Raw genomic sequence first — 23860 nt, 5'->3', positions numbered from 1 at the left:
GCGGTCCTCACCGGGCCCCCAGCGGGGCAGAAAGCGAAGCCCCCCGCAGGGGCTCCTGTGCGGGCGCAGACTCACCGAGCCGCAGGCACTGCCGCATCAGCCCTCCAGAAGACATGTTCTTCTCGGCCTCGATCTCGCTGAAATTCAGAGAGCTGGCGAAGACCAGCACGTCCACCATGGCCATCAGCCGGCTGAGGAAGGTCACCGCTGTCTCCGCAGACATGCCTTGTGTCACTTCGATGTTCTCCAGCTCGGTCTTTAAAGAGAATGTTGAAGGCTCGCTCACATTGGGAAATGCAATACATGCACGCACGTGACACAGGTGAAGAGCAGTTCAGTGCAATTAGTGTACTTCGTAAACACGTAAATTATAAAGTATCACCCAATTTAATATATCGTCAGGGCTGGATACCAAACTGAACTAGCCTACTTATGAATTATCTTTGAATAAAGGAAAAATCTATTTTTTAAACCAATGTTAGATTTCAATGTCATTACTTGTAAAAACTACATTCCAAACTGAAGATCACTTTGCAAAAATACTTAGAAATAACAGCACATACATATTTATACTAGTTTTCTGTGTTTTATTAGTTAAGAAATATAAAATTCATACTTCTTGCCTAAAATCCTCGCCCTTGTTTATAAAGAAGTATGTGTCAATTTTTCTTTTCCACAGATGCGTGGTGAGCAACAGGGGAGACGATGGGACACCTCCCACTGGCATCGAACTGAGACCAGTGGCAAATGCGAGTGCGCAGCAGTTCCTTAGCCTTTTCAGAACAAACTAAGACTGCTAGGCATCTCAAAAGTACAGTAAAAATCTAAGGTAAAAATATGAGAAAGAGCATTTTCTCCTACAGCTATAAGCACTAGCAAAAATTAGAATCAGCAGAAACCCAGCTTCATGGAGCCACACTCTCACTAAAACACTGTGGTGACACACTTCCCTGCTTTCAAGGGGAAAGTTACAAAGTGTTCTGTTTCTTAAGATGCAAAACTGGATGTTACAAGCAATAGCAACGTATCTTATTTTAGTTTGCACTGCTGACTACATAACATTTTCATTATTCTGGTTCACTGTGACTAGGCCTCGTCTTCTGGACGTGTCAAAGAGCAGAGTAACATAAGGAATGCTTTTTTAGAAATACTGCTTGCTGTTTCAACTTTCTAGAAAAAGGCCTGCTAGCCATACTGATTGGCGGTAGTTCTTCAAACAATAAACTAAACTACGAAGTAAGGGTACATGCTAGGTCTCCGCTGCAATTTCACGAGTCGCTCTGACATTGTGTGTGCCCTCCTCCACTTAAACGTGTGCCTCTCACTTGGACGTGACAATGTCAGCACAAAGCAAGGCTATTCTTTAGCGGCAGCTTCAGCGTGCCCTGTGCCCAGACGGGCGTCAGCAAGGGGCGGCAGCTTCCTTCTGCGTGGAGAATGAGCACCTGTCTTCCTCCCAGCTAACGTCAAGTCCGTGGCACGTTCTTTCTAAAATGAGCTTGAAAATATTCAAAACTTTGTTCTCAATGTTGGTTTACATTATACCAATGCAGTATCTATGACCTAAAGAAATGACTAATTCATTACTACCATTTTCAAAATGCAGGCTTGTTTCCTAGCACTGCATTGATATACAATGCCATTTCATAGCATGAATTAAAATCTGTGACCACAACACAATAGATTATAATAAAAAGCAAAGAAACTCACTTTTTATAAAACCACCTTTAAATCACCATTATCAATGTGAGTTTTTATAATAGAATGGAAGATCTGGTTATTACTTAGGCCTACTAAATATTCTGAGTAATTTTTGAAGAATTTAGAATATTAGGATATCCACAGATATGTTCTCAGATAAATTCTCTGTAATTCTGAATTCCTGAAATTATTAGAACTCTAACTCACTTTGTTAACAGTCTTTGCATCTTGGGATCTACAAGACTTAACCTTCCAAATATGCTTTAATATTTAAATGAGTGAATTATATACAGAAATTATAAACTAAATTATTAGCTGTCCATGTAATTTGTCAAACTGTTATTGTTGACTAAACAAAAATATTTTAAAATAAAAAGCATTCTTAACACAAAGCATAACCTAAAAGAGATCTTACTACATTATATATAAAATACGTAATTTTGATGAAATGTTATACAAACATAACAAGCTTAACAACAAAGAGCGTTCGCATATCATTATTCCCATTCTTAAAATAACGTACTGCATCCAACTTTCTTTCACTGGAACCAGCTCACATCTGACTATACATGTGACTGCAATACTGCTGTTTTTACTACATGACAAAACTTCATTATTGTGGGTAATAAAATAGTAGTTCATCAATGAACTAAAAGCAATAATCATTTAAAGGAACCTTTTGAAATATAACTAAGACATGCCTAATGTTAAAGATGGTATGGAAACACAAAATATAACCAAGTCAAAAATTTCATAAAGTAAAAATAAAATTTAAAAATAAAACCCTGAAAATTAATGAAGTAATACTAACCTTAGAACCCTGGACATGCATCAGACAAAACAGACAACAGACCAAAAAAGTAGAAGAAAAGAAAATTATTAAAATTAAATAAAAATGCAATGTAAAGTTGAAACACAAAATAATATACTTAAAATTATATTTGATTATTTTATCGAAAGCAAAAATTCTCAGATGTATTCATTTTATATATTATAATGGTTAAGATTAAATATCAAATATTCAGACTTCCATTTATTGTCTTCATTAGAATAACTCTGCCCAAATAACACGCACGTTAATACAGTTCACGTATTAGAAAGTATGCATATTCTGTCTTGTAAAATAAGTGTCTTTTCCTAGCAGATGAGTAAGGGAACATTTAATATAAAGAAACTAATATAATGTTTCTGTAAAAGCCCTAACTCTGCACTGATTCAGGCAGAAATGACTTAGGAAAACAAACTATACCGAACTTCTAGAACTTTATTTAAGGAATCGTGTTTTAGTTTGGAGCCCATCGTGCAGACGAAAACCCCCAGGAGTTAAAGAGTGAAACACTTGAGTGATTGAAGCTAAAGACCACGTTCCATTGCCAGGAAATAATCTGCTGATACACTGATGGAGGTCTGCATATAAACTCACCTAATCACGCGGATATTTTACTCAGTTTCAGAATCTTATAATTACATTCAACATATTCAAAAACTTGGATAGAATAAGGTTCACAATAAAATCATCAACTGTCCATAATCTCCGGGTTTTGAAACCAGTATGTGTGAGTGTAAGCTTCGAAAGACACCATGTGTGTGACGCACTGTAAAGAAACATGTATGAAAACTTCCTGGGAATGCGAAAGTCTGATCAGTGTCATGAGATAAAACAAAGAAATTACTAATGTTCCCACATCTATTAACTAAATATATAGTAAGAAATCACAAATTACAATGAAGACTTTGTCATAACTTTTTAACAGAAAAAGTTGTTCTTTAAGACTCCGAAACTACTGGGAAAGCCAGAAATGGCAGTCGCTGTTATTCTCCTAACACAGCAAAGAGGAAACCGGTGGCACTGGATTAAACTCTGAACACTCCCCAGGTCTAGATGGCTGATCCAACAGCCAACCTGAAGCCAGGAAGGGACTCCGCAAGCTACAGCTGACCCCCGTTCCTCGCTTCAGTTTGCTTTTTCCTCCAACACCTTGCTCTCACCTGTGGCTGGCGTGCACCAGGGAGAGAGGACGCGAGGACTCAACTAGCTGCTCATTCGAAGACTAACTCCAGAAAGTCCATAACGACAACAAAAATAACGTTCCTTCCTCAAAACAATGACTGGTCAAATACATACTAAGAGGCCTACATTTTCCCCCAGATACTAAAGTTAAAACCACTGGTCTTACTTAGAGACTTGACACTAGTTTCGTAATTTATTTTCTATGCCTCGTGTGATTTTAAAGAACACAGGCAAAGCTGAAACTCCAATCAAGTCCTATTCTTCCAGGAATATTAAGCTCGAGACGCTCACTGTGATATAAACGTTGTCTAACTATTCTCTTTTCCCCTCGGGTCTTCATCAAGGCACTTGCTTCCAAGTAAGATGGGTCTGACCGAGCAGCGCAGGGTTTGTGACGCAGGGGTTGTGACGGGCTGCAGCAGCAGCAGCAGCAGCAGAGACGTCACCCTCTGGTGGGTCGTGGTGTTCCCAGAGGGCCCCGGGTGGGAAACAGGCTGACACTACACAACCCCAGAAAGAGTCTGCAGAAAGATTACACCATTTCAGTCTTTCCTTCTTTATTCTGCCTCCCTCTTCCTAGCGTGTTCCCGTGACCATGTTACCATTTTAGCAAGAGCATTACCCAACCAAGTGACGGGGAACAAACCCAGCACTAGCCCGAGTCCCGGGGACCCAGGTCGAGAGGGAGGACAGTCGGGCCGCTGCTCTCAGGGGCCGTGTATTCAAAGGACAGAGAATGAGCCGCGTGGGACGCCCAGGCACAGGCACAGCCACACTGTGGGCCAAAGTAACAAACATACAGAGACAGAGACGAAGAAGAAAAGTTCCTACAGCTGCATGAATTCTCAAGTCTTTTCAGAACAGTTCAGGCAATAAGTAATTTCGAATCCCAAAATATACTGCTCGAACTGCACACGTAGTTAAGTTTGGAAATCAAACCTCGAAATGTCAGTATCTTTACTGTACTTTCCTTACAAAATAAAAATAACCAAATCTGGGTAATAAAATGGTATGTACATCATAATGTTTATTGATAACACACTTCATTAATTTAATATGTTCCCTATCTACAGAAATCTTTTAGCTTTAAAATTTGGAAGACTATTTAGGAATATGAGTATCTGAAATCTATGCAAATTTTATTACCTACTACCTTTATATGAAGTCAATTTTTTTCTACAGAAATTTTAAAACAATATACTTAATGGGAAATTTAATACAAGCTTTAAAAATTTCTCGTCAACAAATGGTCATTTACGAGTGTGAGATATAAAACAAAATGCACATGGTGAAAAGAGTGCCAGGAGGAAAACACTCATTTGTTCAGTTTCTGATGCACGGGAAAACTCGACAAACAGAACCCCTCTCCCTGCCGCAGCAGACCGCAGCTTTAAAATCGCACACAACTGCCCACCATTCCTTCCCCGCCCCCACGTCCTCGGCGAGCCATGACTCCGTCCCAGCCCTAAGCATCGGCCCTGACGCACACCCATGCTTGTCTCTGTAATAAACCTCCCAAACTGATCCACAGATGAAATCGAAGTGCAAGTGCCTGCAAGAGGAAGGAAGGAGTTTGGAGACGCAATCTTCTGCTGCTAACGTTCAGGTTTCAGAGTTGTTCTGGGAGTGGTTGCAATGACAAAAGTGAAGTGAGAAAGAGAGGCATGTAGAAAAAGCTTGTTAATGATGAAATGAAGCTCAATGAAGCTCAGAGATCAATTTGGAAAACTGCCTCACCAAGTAAAACACGTATTAACAAGATAGGTGTCTCTCTGGAAAAACGCTAATTTGGGGGCTTACAGGTGAGCTTCCAATATGATGGCCAGAGCACAGGTAAGAGGAGAAGCATAGTACTCTCTTCTCTCCCAGCTCAGTAAGCAGCTGTGCAGTCCAATTTTTTGATATGGATCAAAGATATTTTTTAGAGTGATAACTAAAATATAAAGTTAGCACTGACCTACTATACTTTAAATAACAAGTAATTAACATTAAATGCCTTTCAACCTTATTATATTAATATATTTCGGTGTTTATTTATATAAAGACAAAGATATACATTTTTTAAAATAAATACTGAGGCAGTAAATAAAATCAGATAAAAATGCTATTAAATGCCATGTGAGTGGCATAAAGTTTTGATGTTTTTGTTGATTGTGAAATTTTCAGGATAGCATAAAATGATATATTTTGCACTTTTTCTATAAAAATGCCTAAGTTTTAAATAAATGCTCCCAGAATTAATTAATTAATTTGGTTCTCTTGAAAGCAAAGTTGCTGGCTTCAAGATCAAATCTCAGAGAACAGGATGGCTTAAACTCCTAGATGATAGTGAAAATAGCAAGTTTAGAAATAGTATTTCAAGTAAATCACATGAAACTGCATATATGATTTTTTTCTAAATTTAGATTCATGACTCTAATTACTAGACAATAACCATATATTTGTTTCCAGAGCTTCAAGATTTACAAAACAAGGATTTTAACAGTTTCTTGTAATACATTTGAAGGGATAAATAATATATACAAAATAAGGCAAATCATTTACAGTTGCGACTCTATCTAAGAAGTACACATCAGAATTGCCAGAGAAATATTTCTACAAATACACACAGCTGGAACCTAGCACTGATAAATTAAGATAAATATGTATTTATAAATACAGCTTTATATGACCAAGGCCCCGTGGATGAACATGCTTTGTTAAAGCCCACCCCGGACAGAGTCCAAGTTCTGGGGCCCTGTCCCTGTGGCCCAGGCCTTGGGGACCTGCCACAGAAGGGGACCCCTTGGCCGGGCTCCGTCACGCGATCATGCAAATGCCCACTAGGTGGCAGCCAAGTACTTACAGTGGGAGACGTGGCTGCCGAGAGCAAAGGCAGGATCCCTCCACAGGCGATGATGATATTGTCTACCATTTGGGAAATGAGGTGAATGGTGTTATGCACAAAGATGATGTTCTCATTGCTGTTGACAAAATCCATTACAGACTTTGTGGAATGGCTAAAACGGCAGAAAAACAAAATACAAATGAGCACTTCCTCAGCTCAACAATAAGAAATTTAGACATCTGTAGTATTTCTAAGTGACAAATAATGAAGAGCCAGGCAAATTTAAGGAGTTATTGGAAAACAGTATAATGTATGATTGACATACTATATTACTGAAAACGCAGCATTCATCTCTACACAGTTATTGCATGTGTGAGTGTGCTAACCTAGGATTTTGTTTCTCTTTAAGAAACACAGTATATTAGCTCGATTCAAAGACATGTGCCTGAGTCCATGAACTTGGCTGGGATGTTCACTAGGCAGAGCTACTCACGCTGTGTTGAAAGCAGACCGGGCCAGTGAACTGAAGACTTCACCCCGCTCTGCAGCACCCGTGCCTCTGGCCAGCCACGCTGAACCTGCCCATCGCTCACCACTGGAGTGGCATGGCAGGCGAGTGCAAACGAACCAGGAGAACTTCAAGGACTCACTGAATAAAAAAGAGGAACGACCTCGAAGGGTCGCAGTGCAGCGTCCCGCACAAACGTGCCACGCAGACACTCGGAGAAACGCGGCGCTGTAGTTCACTGTCAGTCCAGAACAGGAGCTATTTTCTAATGGAGGGGGGCGGGTGCTCTTCCATGATCCAATTTACGTCAATGAGTCTCAACTTCTTATAATTTTAAAGTATCTTACATCTCAGCACATTTTCCCCTGCTCTAATATAAAGTGCCATCTTAAAAAAGGTAAATTACATGAAACAGTATTTGGGAACCTTTATGAGAGCCCTCGAAGGGAAAGAGACACACGGTACGTTGAAGGGAAGGGCACCGAGGACGCCTCGCGGAGAAGCTGCGGACGTCACGCTCAGGAGACTGCACTGCACGTCTCCACGCGCCCACGGTCGCGGTAACAGCGACGTGTCTCAGGCGCTCCAGGCTCCCTGTTTGTGTCCCTGGGCAACACAGCCTGCTCGACACGGGCACAGAGAGACCCAGCCTCTGCACGTGGGCAGACGGAGGACGCAGTGGTGCAGCAGCCTCAGAAGTGAAAACACCCAGGCAGGCGGTGACTACTTCCCGACCAGCACAGCCGAGGTTTCGTCCTGTCACTGAACTCGAGCGGGTACAGGGAAGGCTGGCCTCGCCCCGGCTGCTAGGTTACTGGCCAGAGTTGCTCTGTGTAGATCGGTCACTATAACCCCACCCTGTTCTGCTGGTGACTGACTTACAGGAGAGCACAGGCTGCTGTTGGCATGTGAAATGCAAGGGAGAAGTTTCCTGAGGGGCTTGTATTAAAACAGAACAAAAAGAAAAAAATAGGTGAGTGAAGAGTGAAGGAGGAAGAGGAGAGAGAGCGGGGGGGGGCGGTGGGAGGGAGAGGAAGAGAAAGGGAGGAGGAGAAGGAAGAGGAGGGGAACAGGCCCTGCCTTCCTGCTGGGCACGAGTCCTGCGCTGACCCAGGCTGGGACCTGCTGCAGCCACCCTGACCCTTAGAGGCAGAATCCCGGGAAGCAGGGAAGCCACGTGAGTCCCGCAGGCGTGGCGGACGCTGCCACAGAGAGCCGTCCACCTCCTAATCTACGTGCTCACCGCACAGGCGATGTACTCTCATAATTACCTGACCGGCTGTGTATCTGCCATTAGGGAATTAAATTAAAAGTGATGCAAGGTAATGATTTAATTTACGTAGACTTGGTTTTCTTTAAATGAGTCTATTTGAATAGATACCCACTAACCTAAATGATATAGTCTCTAAAAACAGACATAAGATGATTTTAAATTTTATTTTAACAGTATATGTATGTATATAAGCTTATTAACAAGAATAAAGTTAGTATGTGCTATTAAATTTAAAAAGAAAAGATAAAAATGTGGAAATTTCTTTGAACCAAAAGTCAACTTTGGTTGTTAAATCTATTTTACACAGAATAGGCAATGCAAGGTTTCAAAATTTTGCTTTTTATTTGACTCAAGCCAAAATTCTTGGATACCTTTTGCTATGAGGCCCAGGCCTTACAGCCTTTACAAAAATATTTATGATTCTGTAAAAAACTTCGTTTATCTTTAATAAACTTAACCTGTGAGGTTTATTCAGTGATCTACTTCACTGCTGAATCAGGTGCTGCCAGTGACTTGGAACGCGCGCGTCAGACCCCTGCGCCGCCCCACAGAGAAGCAGCCGCCTACCTGCGCCACACGTGCACGTCCGTCTCCAGGGCGAACAGCAGGTCGGTGAGCAGCCGCTGGTGCATAGGAGACCACTTGAACTCGGGGATGCGGAACATCGTGGTGCGCGGGCCGGGGCTGAACTGCCGCCGCTGCTCCTCCGTCATCGGCATTCCCCGGAACCCTAAGTCCACTCGGAGGTCTCTCTCTGGTGCCACCGACCGACCCTGAACGGCCTGGAGAAACACATGGTGAGTATCTGTAGGCCGCCCAAGAAACTCTTGATTTCAAAGTGAAAGCCATCAAAAGGGGAGGGAGGGAGGCATGCTGGCACATGGGACTGAGGCAGGCCAGCGCGCCCGAGGTCCTGTCTGCCTGGCGACCCCTGACCAGAAGCCCGGGCGGAGAGGGCTGCGGTGACGACTGCTCCTGGGCAGTTTCGGAGACTAGGCAAGAAAACCTCACGCACTGAAAACCAGACCCCTCCACCCTGCGCCCAGAGCCTTTACACAGGACCACGCTTCCTCCGTCAGAAAGCCAGCGTGTACTCAAAGTGACGGAGATGGATGCGCATCACCGACAATCTGTGATTAAAGACACCAGATCAAAATAAACGGCACTTGAACAGAGTCAAGGTAACTTCGAACTCTGTTTCCCTCCCAATACTTCCCTCTAGAAAAACGAACGCACTGGACAGCCAGGAAGCCAGAAACGTGCCCGTGCGTCTGACTGAACCCAGACAAGCCCAGGGCCGTGCCCCACAGGGACGCACTGCGCGTTCCTCGGTTTCAGAGTCCACACCTCACTCAGCGCTCTCACCCCCGACCACCGTCACTGCAGGGCACCCTGCACACACGGACTCCGCTGTGAAGGAGTCTCAATTAGGGCGCAAAGACACCGGTTACGCATACAGTTTCCTTTCTACACTAGGACACGTTAAACCTTTTTGATGACATTAAAAGGTGAGCAGAAAACCCAGGGAGCAAAACAAGCAGTAGGGGTAAAAGTTTTCTTCCACTCTTAATTGTAAGAGTGGAATTATTTAGCCTAGAAAATGAGGAAGTAGTCTTAAAACTCGAAGCTCGACAACTCAGATCCGTGTCAGAAAACATCGACCACTCTGCGCTTCAGCCGGGTGAGGCCGAAGCCGAGGCCCTAGTGCGTCCTCACTCCTGGGCCCAGAGCCTCCCTCCCCTGGTCCTGCACTCCAGCCCACGGTCCGAGAGCGAAACCTCGCTGCTAAGGCAAGCCGGCGCCTCGCCCCTCCCCGGGCCACGTGGGCTGAGAGCACAGGGGCCGGCTCCAGGCAGGCTGGCCCCTGGTGAGTGCCGCTCCCTCTCCCATCCCCTTCCGTCACCAGCTCATTCAGGGCTCCAAAGTCCTCTTTTCTACATCCATGCAACAGGGTTGGGCCTGAAGCGTAAAACGTTACAATTAACCACGTATTCAGAATGAAGATCTCAAGTACAGAATGTGTAAATGGAGTCACAGAGCCATAAAATAATGGAAACAAGCAGACCCTTCAGAGCTGCGCTTTAGCACAATCTGCTGCTCTGCTGAAGAAAGTTCAGGCCTGCCTCAAGAGGCAGAGCAGTTACACAGACAGAATGTGGCAGAACTAGGGATATAATTCAGATATTTTAGATCTCTTTTATATGTACAACCATACAACTCAATTCTGCAAAATAGTCTTACATTGGGTTGGCCAAAAAGTTCATCTGGTTTTTTCCCATAGGATGGTTCTAGTCGTGCTTAGTTGTCTTTAACTTCATTTGAAACAATTTTATTAGATTGTGACAGCTGTCCTATCAGCACGCATTAAAAAATTATCGAAATACATGAATTTTGTATAGCCATTTTAATATTGAATATGTACGAGAATACGTAACATTTTTGGACTATTATTTCAAGAAAGGTAGAAACACCACTGAAGCACAGAAAAGGGTGTGGGCGGTGAAAGGAGAAGGGGCTGTGAGTGACTGAACACGTCGGAAGCGGTCTGTGAAGTCCCGCGCTGGAGACTTCCCGCTGGACGATGCTCCACGGTTGGGCGGAGCAGCTGAAGTTGACAGTGACCATATTGAGACATTAACTGGAAGCAATGAATGTTCTACCACTCGGGAAGAGAGAGCCAACATACTCAAAATATCCAGGTCAATAAAATGTCTTTTATTTTATGGAAAAACCATACAGACTTTGTGGCCAACCCAGTACCATAATTAAAGACAGGCCTGCTGTGACTGGTATGAAATTACTTGGCTTTGATAAAACAACTAACCCCTTATTCGATACAGTTTTGGAACTCACTCACTTGGGTGGTAGCAGTGGTCTGAATTTTTCGGATTTCTTTTCCCAGTTCTTTGCCGTCGTCGGACCTCTCGGTGTCTGAAACCATGCTTCCTGCGTCGGCATTCGGTGCGGGCCTGCTCCCGGAAGACTCCGTTTCCAGAGCGGTGGCTGTCACCTCAGCATACGCTAACCCTTTCGAGGCTGAGGCCGAGTCCCTTTCGGAAATACTGCTCATGCCGTCTGAGGTGGTATGGATTTTGAACTCTTTTTCCTCTATGATAGTTGCACAGGTTAAGTCTACACTACCGGTCATGTGAGCAAGCAACCCAAGGTCATCGCCAACACCGAGATGCACTTGCGTGTCCTGAATATTGGGAATAATGTGATTGCTAGAAAGTTCAGGAAGGAGTTTCTCCTCCTGCTTGGGTATTTTATCAAAGAGAAATGATGCACTGTTGGGAAGTTCATCTTTCTCATCTGCTAGCGTTATCAGCGGGCCGTTATCCTTCTCTTCGCTTTTCTTGATGATGCCGACGCTCCCGTGCACGTTGCTCTGGAGTTTCTCGACAGCAGCGCTGTACACGTTGTCCAGCAGGGAATCCACCTCCACCAGGGCCCCGTTCTCTCCGCCCACCAGGGTCTCCGGGGACAAGTCCATGTCGTCCAGCTTCACCTCTGTGGCCTCCACCTTCTCTGCTTTTATGTCGACGAGAAGGTCGTGCACTTCCACGTGCACGCCGCCCCCCGGTCTGCCCGAGTGCCCGAGGATGTCGTCGGACACCTTTGCCGACATAAGCAGGTCTCGAGTGTCGGTGCTGACGGGGTAGTCTGTCTCACTCTCTGGGCTCTGGCTCTGGGACAGGTCCTCGATCTCACGCATCTCCATCCCGCCTTTGGCGCCTGTGGCCTGCGAGGACAGCCCGGAGATGGTGCTCACACTCCCTTTCTTCCCCTTCTTCATGTTCTCCTCCTCCTGTCGCTGGTACTCTTCGTACATCTTGGCCAGGTACTCCTTGTGCGCTTCATAAGTGACCTAAGGAACAAATTTAAAAAAAAAAAAACGGAACCAAAAATTAAGGTTTCAAACCCAGTTTGTATTAATACTAAGACAAATGCTTGGTTTCACCAAGTGCTTGGAGATAATCATCAAAAACAGTTTGACTTCTTACGAGTCCAAAGACATACAGTTGAGTGAACTGACAACATTAAACTTATAAACGAGGGAGCTGCTCTTTCAGGTTAGGTATGCCAGTGTCACCCTAACCCAATATGCCAGCCGGACACCTACATGTTGGCGGTAACTGAGCTGAAATGGAGACGTGGCTGAGACACAGCCCCCAAGTCCTATCACTAGGTCAGTTTCACCACCCACTGCTCACATGTGCCTGTTTCAACAGCTGGTTTTAAAAACGCACATGTTTGTAAATATATATACTTACAGACTGTTAAAACATCACGATTTTACCTTTACATAGGTTAATTTGTTACTTTTTATGTAGGCTTGTTTTAAAATTATCAGGGTGCATGTGTATGTGTAACAAATAATGCAATGTCTTTTCCTACAAAATACCATTTTCAAATTTTTTAATAATAAAAGGTGCCTGTACACTATAAGATTCAAATTTTTAACAGGAATAAACACTCTTCTAAAATTAAAATAAGTTCAAAAGTTTTCCTGGGAGGCACATATTGGTATTAATTTTTACGTAAGTCATAGGATAACATAATTTGTGTGATGGACCTTCCTTTGGAGATTACCTCAATACAAAAGCCCCTTCAATTTATGGAAGATGAAATTAAGTGCCAAAAGCAGGGTTTAGCAAACTTTGTCCTCCTTCTACTAAAGATTGGACAATATCTGAAATACAAATATATATATTTATAGGATTAAGAATAAAGAAAAGATAATGCCATCAAGAATACCAATAAACTGAAACACTTTAAAGATATTTATGATTCACTTGAAAATAAAATTTCTGACTACTTTTTAAAAGTCTAAAAATTGTATTTCAGAGTCTATTTCATAAAATATTCTTGTAAGAATCAGTAGGAATGTTTTGGTTTCTAAAAGAGCAACTGGCTCAGGCTCAAGTTCTCAGACCTGCTATAAAACCTGTGTGGGTATCACCTCTGGAGTCTAAAATCCCTGCTGACCCAGAGGTTTCTATCCTGTTAGGTAGAACAGTGGAAGAACCCAGAAAAGGAGTCAGCGTGCTGGCAGGTGCCCGCCAGAGGGCGCCAGAGGAGCGTCTGCAGCCTGCAGACCTGGGAGGGGTGTGGGGACAGAAGCTGCTGAGCCAGCTACCTTGGAATGGGCTATGGAGAGGGTGTCCACCCACACTCGCCAGCCTCCCCATTCGTATTTGATGGCGTGATACAACAGAATCCGGAAGATGTTATACACCATCTCGGTGATCTTCTGCTCTTCAGAATTTTTAGGGTTGATGTAGCCAAGAGAAAACATCCAGTCCTGCCACACTGAACACTGCAATAAGCATCTAGTAGGGAAAAGCATTCATTAAAAATACTGGAATTGCCTTAGAATTTACAATCCTGAAACATACATAAAGAGTAAAACCGCGGTCTGACCCAGGTAAACCGAGGGGCAGCCCATTCTGCACCGTCTACATACCGTACCTGCCGTGACGTTACATTTTTCTACCTGGAAAAATCCGCAGTGTCACTCAAAATTGCTTTCCCAGTCACACTTACCGATTATTCTTCTGCTCCCTCATCACATACAGTACTCACAATGAACTTGACATGCTACACGGTGGCCACGGCTGTGATGTCATGGTCCCTAGGAGACGGCACTCAGACCGTGCACTAAGACCACCCCCGGAGCAAGGTGCTTCGCACACACCAGACACTCAATCGACACTTGTTAAGGTGCTGACTCAGGCAGCCACCGTGGCTTCAGACTCGACCCCATATGCTTGGTAACCGGCTTCAAACACATGACCTCAACCCATTATCAGACAAACGCAGTGAAGCGCAAATGAATATGGGCAAATGCAACACATTTACCATTAAAAGCACTATTGGTGATAAACGATAGCACCAAAAGGGTCAGTGCATTTTAAGTAATGGTTTGTGGATATATATTCATATACTCAATTAAAATATAATACTCATACAAGTAAAAACATAAAAACAAAAAGTGTAATAAATGCAGATTACATCATAGAAACACAATGCCTTCTGATGATTAAAAGTATTTAGCAATGTGGGAAAGAAAAAAATTTTTCTATGAAACAGACTGAAAATAAGAAAAGAAAAATAAGATTATGGAATAAAGTTTTGTTATAGTATTCAAATTGCTCACCTTCTGTTTTCACGGCTGTTACTGAAAAGTTTTATCATGTCAGATAAAAACAAACGACGAACTTCCATCAGTTCTGCACTTGGTGTCGAGTTTTTTAACAAAGTTGCCACCACCTTAAGAATCACTGTAAAGTAATAATAAGAAAAGGTATAGAATTATAACTGCATCGTCTCTTCCACTCAAAAAATATTTACCGATCTTTTCACTGCAGGCTCAGCAGCACGGTGAGCGAGCTGCCCGTGTCCTGAGCCACGGGAACAAGGGGTGACCAGGCGGCCCGGCCGGACTCGGCACCGCGTGCTGCTGTGCTGCCATGAGCAGGTGCTGTGCGCTCACTGGGGTTCTGGATCTTCACCGTGGAGTCCGGCTCCGGGTGCGGCTTGTGCACAACCTGGGTGCACACTTGCTCCGTCAGTATCTGAAAAACGAAGGTTCTGAATTTCATTACAAAATGACTTAAAATATAACTGCTAAATATATATACACACACAAAGAATTTAAAAAATATTTCAACTGTGTTCAAATCAAAAGATATCTCTTCTAAAGGGTCTTCCAGTGAATTCCGTATATTTCTAAACTCTAGAGTCTTCAAAAAAACTTTCTTATTATAGAGAAAGACAAAACCAAGACCAGTATTTTTAGAAAAAGAGATTAATTAGGAAAGGCAAAACCTGTTTTGTTTGAAATACCTTTTCAGCATACATCCTTAATACATGTATGCTGTGAATTGTCAACATTTGACTCAATGTCAAGTTAGTTTTAAAAACTCAGAAAATAAATAAATAAAATAAAGTCAGAAGTCTGGGTTCCAACTCAAAATGAAGTTTCATGGGTACATTCTTTATAAACAATGTGGCTTATTATCATTTACTAAGAGTGTTTTTAAAAACCTTCATTCAAACCACAATAACAACAAAGAGAAATAACAGAAATTGACCAAGTAAAGACAATTATAAAACATTTACTAATTCTTCCACTAAAACATAATCCTAGTGAGTACAGAACTCGCATCCATCTTCTCCACTGTTACAGTCCCAACAAGAAGCACAGCGCCTGACATACTGCCAGTACTCAATAAATAGTAAGTTTAAAAATGTACAACAATGTATAAAGCAGATACCTGACCACTGACTGAACTTTTAGTCTTAGCCTGTGTTTACCCAATTCTTGCACACATAAAAAAATCCAATGAGATTATATTTAATGAAGACATTTTATATTAGTGATTTAATTTCCTGTTCTGCTAAGTTGTGAATGAACCTTTCAAACAGTTCAACCTACAGTAAAGGACAAAGCCTCTGGGGAAACTCCAGCAGCCTGTGGGAAGTCTGGCTGTCCACCACTATATGTTAAGAGCTGGAGATGAAGAAAGAAAATCAGAGAGAGGCAGACGGTCCCGTGACTGCAGAAGGACCATGACACCCAAAGTGGCATTTTTCTTACCTTTCTGCTCAGACTTTTGTTTTCAAGAGAGAAAGACAGGAAGTTTGCTTAAGCATGTTAGGAATGTGGATCAGAACGGCACTGACGTGAAACAGAAACCTCCCCTCGTCCCGGGGTGGTCAACAGAGGGCACGAGGGCCGCCTGCCCCGCCATCCCACACGTCTGCTGAGACGGGACGGCACTCGGGACAGTGTGAACAGGGCCCCCGGACACGCACCGCTAGTCAGATGGGGGGTGAAAGTTTCTCCGAAAACCAAATACCACGGAACAGGCAGTGGTTGGTGTATGCTTACGAAAAATTTCATACCAATTTACCCAGAAAGACTTGGTGTGAACCTACAGGCCAGTGGACGAGGTCCCGATAATTCTGGTTACAAAGAGATTCAAAATCACAACAGACAAACTTGGAAAAGACGAAGCCATAGTCTTCATAAGAACAGTCAAAGCTTCCTCATCCCCCAAAGAAGAAATCTCACTGCACAAAAAACAAAATTCATCTCAGAGAATCTCCAGTTGCATACTGTTGTCTTTTTTGAGTCCCTACGTGGTCATTTAACAACGAGGGTAATGACCGTGGTACCCACCTAATGAAGTTGCTAGGAAGATCAAATAAGACTCTGTGTGAAAGTGCTTTGAAAACTGTAACATATTCTAATGTAAGGTTTTTAATGAGAAAAATACATTGAGAAACTCAATTCAGCCTATATTTATTAAGACGTGGCTATGTGTCTGCACTCTGCTACACGTCTGGGATGGGAAACAGTTGCAAGGTGGAAATGAGTTTCTAGAATCAACAACTTAATTAAAGTTCTGGAGACAAGCATAAAACCATGCCATTCCATAATAAAACATGACAGACTGTCATTGAGAACCCACGGGAGTCTCGACCCAGGTGGGTGGGAGTGGTGGGGAGGCAGCAGCAGGACAGGAGTCAGAGGCAGTAGACATTGCAAGGAAACGGAAGGGCCCGAGGCAGCAGGGCGCGCCCAGGACGTGAGCCCCTGCCCCACCAAAGCAGAGCGGCTCAGAGCCAGGGGCGGACCGGACAGCCCTGGTGCGCTGCACACTCACACCAGCCACGCGGTGGGAGCCCGCAGCTGCAGGTGGCCAGTGACTGTCACAGTGGAGCAGGCTGGGGAACAAAGATCGGCAAGCACCGAGGCAGCCCCACGAATGTGCTGTGGTCAGCCTGGGTGGAGCGCAGCGCCTCCCCTCTCCACGCTGCTTTACAAAGGGAATCGCCTCCTGACTCGTGAGTCACAGAGTCCAGGCCGATGCAGGGCCCCCAGCGCTGCTCTGACACCTCGCCCCGCAGCCTCACCACACACGACTTGTCTCTGCTCGGGGGACTCAGGGGCGGGATGGCTCCTGGGCAAAGGGGCACAGCCCGGACCCCACCGCTCCACTTAACTGCCCCCCTCCTGCCACAGGCGCCTGGGGTCAGAGAGGTTCCAGATTTACAGGGTGGACATGTGTAACGCTGAGTGACTCAGCCTCTTCATTTGTGAAAAGAACTCACACACCACGATGCCTCCCACCCTGTCCCCCCCCTTAGGGGGTCTGTAATTTGGAGATAAGAATTTTATTATAAGGTACTTAGTATCTAAAGTTGAATGCCATGTTGTAAAAGATGTGTGTTCAGAAACTATTACACCCTTACAGAAAAAGACAAAGTCACTAAAAGTACACATTTAAACTATCAGTTAATCATTTCTAAAAGAAATGGAGCTCTTCAAGCCGCCCCATCAGAGGCCTGGGTGCTGTAGGACGGAATGGCAGAACAGACCGCAAGAGAAGTCTTTCCTCATGATGCATCATGGGAGGGCGTGAGTGAGACCTACCAGTCCAGTACACAGAAAAATCTAGTTTTGCCTTCAGAAGACAGATTTACAATGCAACAAATAATTCTTACATGTGCTACAAATCATTAAGTAGAGAAAATATAATGATCTGTAATTTATAGATGGAGTAACAATGTAAATATAAAACAAAATTTAAAACATTTTGCCCTAGCTGGCATAGCTCAGTGGATTGAGCGTGGGCTGCGAACCAAAGTGTCGCAGGTTCGATTCCCAACCAGGGTACATGCCTGGGTTGCAGGCCACGGCCCCCAGCAACCGCACATTTATGTTTCTCTCACTCTCTCTGTGTTTCTCTCGCTCTCTCTCCCTCCCTCCCTTCCCTCTCTAAAAATAAATAAATAAATAAGATCTTTAAAAAAAAAATTTTGCAAAGATAATTTTCAAAAAATATTTACATAGAAATAGCTTTGTATAATTTCAAAAAGCAGTCCATTAAAATTAACTCACTTCTTAGTATATGAGATACAAGAATGAATTCTCAGAAAACTGAGACAGGGATGTTTTCTTAACAGTTTTTTAGTGTTAAGAACAATGAAGACGGCGTCTAACAGTTTCACAACTCAAGCGATACTGTCTGATGCGTCCTGCTCGGAGTCCAGCTCGGGCCTTTAACATCCCGTCTCCTCTGTCACGGGCCTCCTATCCCACGTGGGACTTGAAAGATCACACTGGCACAGTCCTTACCCACTGTGCACGTGTGAGCATTTTGCTGAGCCAGGCAGTGAAAGACAAATACCGTATGATCTCACCTGGAAGTGGAACCTAATCAACAAAACAAAACAAACAAGCAAGCAAAACAGAGCCAGGGACCCTGACACAAAGAGCAGACAGACGGTCATGGGGGGTTGGGGGGGAGGGACAAGGAGGGAAAACGGGGGAGGGCCGTCAAGGAACATGTATCCAGGACCCACGAACAGAGCCAAAGGGAAGAAGGACTACAGACAGGAGGGGACGTGGTGGTGGGAAAACGGAGACAACTGTACTTGAACAACAATAAAAAAGCAAACAAACATAAAACTGCATGGTGTATTCTGCAAAGCTCTACCTCGTACAGCGCGTTGTACGTGGTGACGGTCACGGTGTTCGTGTGCAGCATCAGCCGCTCCCCAAGCAGCGTGAAGAGGCTGTGGGTGTGCATGATCTCCACCTTCCTCCTGGGGGTGACACGGGGGACGCCACATGTTCAGTCTCACCCACAGGCGCCATCGCGTCGTCTCCAGTCCCGTGTCTGCGCACCCCACAACGCTGTCCACACGGGCACCCTCCCTCTGAGCGCTTCCAGTTTCCCTTTTGTCCGTGTACAAGTGTGCTTCCTCCACGCTCTGTCCCCCGGAGCTGTGGTAGCTCACGACCCAACACTTCCTTGGTATCCTACCCTTTCTTCCAGCTTCCTGAAATTCTGCTTAGTAGCTGTCCTTCTTCAGAAGCAAATAATTTCTTATTTTTTACTTTATGATAAAGTTTTTAATCACAATTATGTACTCCATAGCAATATTTTTCATATTTCTATACTTTTAAACGTGCTTTATTGACAAGTTTTAAGAATGCACCTAGGCTAGAATCCTTTATTAATATCTCCTAATCAGTTTCTCCAAATAAGCAACCCTTACCTCTCAATATCACAGAGCACACGTGTTTCCCACTCTCAGTCGTAAGAGGGTAACTTTCTACAACCCTGACTGTGGTGAGTCCCTTCCCATGTCTGTAGTGTCTCTGTTCTCCCTCACCTGACCAGTGACTGGGAATCGAAATGAAAACAGTACCTATTCTTGTGGACTGTTAGCATGTCAGAGTCATTTATCTGGATTTTGCACAGCTGTCACCAGCGTTACCAGTGAACTCTTGGTACATTTAAACACCAAGGAGAACTGACAACAGTACGATTCTGTGAGGAACCCCACCTAGCAACGCTACAGGAACAGCTCTGATTTCTTGGGCTCATTTGTACAGAACGTGGATTTTAAAGACAGTAATCATGCACTGGACGAAACAGCATCGAAAGTACTCATTATATCAACAGGTGATTTTTAAAAGTATCTGACTTCTAGACCTCAAGGAAAAAAGACATGCTAGGATTTTCAAGTTACAAAAGGAACCAACGTGCGCCGAGGTCGGAAAAGAACACGGCGAACGAGAGAACGCTGACTCGGTGTGTGAGCAGACACAGCTCGGAGGGAGACCTCCACACACGTGGTGCTCCCTGGGTCAAGTCCGTTCCTACTGAAATCACATCCACATGTCCTTAACTTTATTTGATGAAATACCTTATTACATCCTTAAGATAAACAATACTACCTTTCAGCAAGTAAATAGGCATAAACTATATCACTGAAATTTTGATTTTGCTCCATAATCTACTACTAACATTCTTTTGTAAATTATTTTTGCAACTTTTACCACAGAAAACTATTATTGTCTGCTGTAAAATTATTGCAGTCAAATTTCGTGTATTAGATACAAAATTAGTAAAAATGATTTCAGTAGATATTTCTACAATTCATTGTTTAAATAAAACATCAACTTACTTGTGACCTAAATGTTTCAGAAAGTATCCCAGAACCTTCAGGGCCTGAACCCAAATACTCTCACTTTTGGAAGCCAGTAATTTGTAGATTACCCTAAAAAATATAAAAATTAATGATCTTTTAAACTCCTACAAGTACTAAAAATGTAAGCACTGTATATTTTACAGTTAAATCACAACACACATAAGATACAAAGTAACTTTCTGAACTTCAAACCCACTGTAAAGAAAAACCACAAGGACACTGTGCTGGTGTTTCCTCTCGCGCGGCCTTCGGACCACACGGGGCAGGGCGGTGCGGCTGCCCCGGCGAGCGTGAGAGCACCAGCACAGCGCCAGTGCTCCACGTTAGGGCCCGGGCCTAGAGCAGCCACTGTCCACTTCTGTTGGAACTGCCCCTGACATCGGCACTCATCGGCCTTTGCGCCATGCACCCCCCAATTATTTCTCTTTTCTCAGGATGCGGGATCAGATCAAGAAACAGCACCGCATCTTTGCTGGGCTCTCGAAGGAGGAAGCAACTTGAAGTAGGAGCTACAGAGCACAAGCCTCTGGCAGGAAACAGCAGTGGAGTCGAAGTCATCTCCCTGCCACTCTCTAGGCCCCGGTCCCCGGCTGGACGAGGTCTCCACCGCACACACATTAGTCTCTTCCACTACATTAGTTTGAGAAGTCTTCTGTTACTTGGAGTAAAAAAGTTTCTAGTAACACATAACCTTACCCAACCTACACGGTCACTTCAAATACTATGAAAGAGATTTTATCCCATATTTTACTTAAAAAATATTTTTGAAAAGATAGAGGAGCAATAATAACTATATTCTTTTAAAACGAATTCTAGAATTTAAGCCGGTCCTTTGGGATGGCAGTGGTGACTCTATGAAAACAGGATATGCTTTATTATTTTAAGTATCTTTTTTAAATAGAACGTTGCACAAGTACAGGCGTGAAGAGAAACCACCTCTATCTCTGTGTCCTCCCACGCGCGGCCCTCCGACCAACCTCACTGTGCTCAGCGAGCACAGCCGCGCTTTCCGTTTAGTGACCGTCCGCGTTCCTCCCGTGCAGCCAGGCAGTGGACGCCCGTCAGTCACGGCCAGGACCACGCCCCACAGATGACCACAGTGGCCCCACCCTCCCACTCCCACCCAGTCTCCCTGCCAGTCACGCGGCCCGCGTCGGCTTCTGCCCTCTCCTCTGGAGAGGCCTGCCCCGTGTGTGGTCCGAAGGCTTCTGCTCAGGAGGGTGGCCGCGCCCTCCGCCTCCGCCTCTGCCCGACCAGCAGACATTTTAAACTGCAGGGGCGGTAAGCTGGGCCCAGCAAAGAAGCTGGTAACAGAAGAGGCAGCACAATTTTCCTATCATCGCAACAGCACTGACAAAGTGGAACAAAACTTTAAGTCAATGGCATATTATTCAAAAATTATATAGTGTTGGTACTTTTTTTGGCGTTACTCTACTAAAGAACAGACAGTGAGTCAAGATAAACTACAAGTGATTATTTTCCTTGGAAGATTTTTTTCCAAGTTCCTAAATGTATTTATACTGGAATCTATTTTCAGAACTTTTAAGAACCAAGATCAGTAATTTATAAAGAACAGATGAGAATAGGAAAGTTACACATGTCAAATGAGAAATGTTCAGAAAATCATAACAAAAAACATCCAACAGAAAAAATAATTCTGAGATCCAAAGGAAAAGCTCAGCTTAAAAACGTGACTTTCCTCAGATACAGAACCAGTGACTCCCGTGAATTCTCACTGTCTAGGATGAACTTGGAACTGAAGGGAAAACAAGGACCAACAGAAATCATGATCAATATCTGACTCATGAAGACATCTAGGATTTTCTCCACAAATAGACAAACGTCTCTTACCAAACAAGATAGACTGCAATACAGTATTATTAGGCAACTGACTGTCAAATCAGTTAACGACTGTCTACTTGTACAAAAGACAGGTGATTCCTAATTCATTTGCTCAGGTTGTTAATCTTAATTACCGATACTGATTTATTTTTCCATTGAGTTGCACATGAAGTAACCTAGATTTCTTCTTCATTCCAGTAACTCAGACTCCAGAAAAATAAAAAGGAGCATTCCTAAGGGACTGGGATGTAAGTTTACCTTCTTAAGAATACTAATCAAGAAAGTGTGCACCACTTGTCTACATACCGTAATCACCTCACCACAGTCTGCCAAAGGACAGTGCGTCTTCACCGTCTTCAGTCCCGCCCCCAGCTCTGCATCACCTTCACCTGCGTTATGGTCGCCGCCCAAACTCAGGGTCCCTCTCCACCTCCTTTCCACACGGTGTCACACGAAGTGGACATCTAAGCAGTTCTTGAATTGCGTTGTCAACAGAACCAAAGCTGAACTTACCAGTCCATGGACCTTCCAATCCTATCAAGCTCTCGAGCCTAAAAACTCACTTTCTCGTGCTCCCTTCTGCTGAGTTCTACCTCCCCCCATCTAATCTTCACGCCAAGTAAGACTGGCTCGGCCCACTCCTTGAAATGTGTTCACTGTAGCAACAATTCAATTACTCTTCTCGAGGCCTGAGACCCATTTTCTTCACACTTACTCGGCTGAGTACTGGAGGGTTCACAGCAGCTTTCTCCCTTTATGTCCTTCTCGTGTGTAGGGTTTTGCTGTGTTTATTCAAAAGTTCATGGAATAGGGACTATTCTAGGGAGCACAACTGTACTCGAGTCTACTAAACATAGTAGCATTCTCCTCATACCTTATTCCATTTCTTTGATCGAATGCTGGTATCATCGAGGCTGGGTGTTCTGACATCAAAGCCACTAGTAACTGTAACACATCATGAATATTTTCATCCTGAGTAATAAATAAGAAGGACCAATATTTCTTCAGTTAAAACTTTATGCTAACACTTTGAAAAAAACAATTCAAAAAGACGACCCAAACCATACCCTACCTCGTGCATTGTAAGTAGGTAATTTAATATACTCTGAAGTTCATCTTCTTTGACCCCTCGATCCTAATGTTTAAAAAAAATATTACTTAATTTAAATCTAAAATTAAAATGTCGATTAAAGACAGGCATCAAAATGATCATTTCAAATGAAAATAAAAACAAGAGTAGCAATGTTTTAATTAAAATAGGTGGATGCTTCATAATCAAACTATATTACTTCAGGTTAAATAAGTATTTAGAAATTAGTATCTATTTTTTCAAGTTGCTAATATTTGATTAACCTCCCCTATATAAAGTTAATATATTTTCATCTAACTGTATTAATAAATATCACTATTTTAACCATGTACTCTTCTCTTAAAATAATCCAAATGAATGCCAAACTGTATAATATTAATTATGTATTTTATCTTTACTTTCCATTTTTTAGTCTTAGCTTTTTAAATATCCTACTGTAATAAAATACATAACATAAGCCTTCTCAAAAAAGGGACAAAGACCATTTTCTAGAATAAAATCTTTATGCTTCTTATTTATGTTCCTTGCTATTTCTACTGTATCCCTTAATTAGAGGATCTCAGAATATTTAACAAAAGTGAAATTCAATACAA

General features: G+C 43.3%; 1 protein-coding gene across 5 annotated transcripts in view; it reads right to left on the bottom strand.

The window, feature by feature from the left end:
- Positions 1–23860, bottom strand: part of NBEA (neurobeachin) — a 446461-nt gene that overhangs the window by 336518 nt on the left and 86083 nt on the right. For 4 of the 5 annotated variants that reach the window (XM_045839137.1, XM_045839139.1, XM_045839140.1 and 1 more), the window contains 12 exons: positions 23250–23312; positions 23052–23149; positions 20312–20404; positions 18832–18940; positions 14817–14898; positions 14481–14604; positions 13461–13653; positions 11178–12188; positions 8888–9102; positions 6558–6711; positions 2513–2521; positions 76–256 (listed from right to left, as the gene is read on the bottom strand). In XM_045839137.1, the coding sequence (XP_045695093.1) occupies positions 76–256; positions 2513–2521; positions 6558–6711; positions 8888–9102; positions 11178–12188; positions 13461–13653; positions 14481–14604; positions 14817–14898; positions 18832–18940; positions 20312–20404; positions 23052–23149; positions 23250–23312 (2332 nt within the window). The remainder of the gene's footprint in view (positions 1–75; positions 257–2512; positions 2522–6557; positions 6712–8887; positions 9103–11177; positions 12189–13460; positions 13654–14480; positions 14605–14816; positions 14899–18831; positions 18941–20311; positions 20405–23051; positions 23150–23249; positions 23313–23860) is intronic. The other variant, XM_045839138.1, reaches the window with a different exon arrangement.

The sequence above is a fragment of the Phyllostomus hastatus genome, unplaced genomic scaffold (assembly GCF_019186645.2).
Source record: "Phyllostomus hastatus isolate PE091 unplaced genomic scaffold, TTU_PhHast_1.1 phas_contig_29, whole genome shotgun sequence".
Lineage (NCBI taxonomy): Eukaryota > Metazoa > Chordata > Mammalia > Chiroptera > Phyllostomidae > Phyllostomus > Phyllostomus hastatus.
Note: the sequence above shows the minus strand (reverse complement) of the source record. Positions and strands in the feature narration are given on the sequence as shown.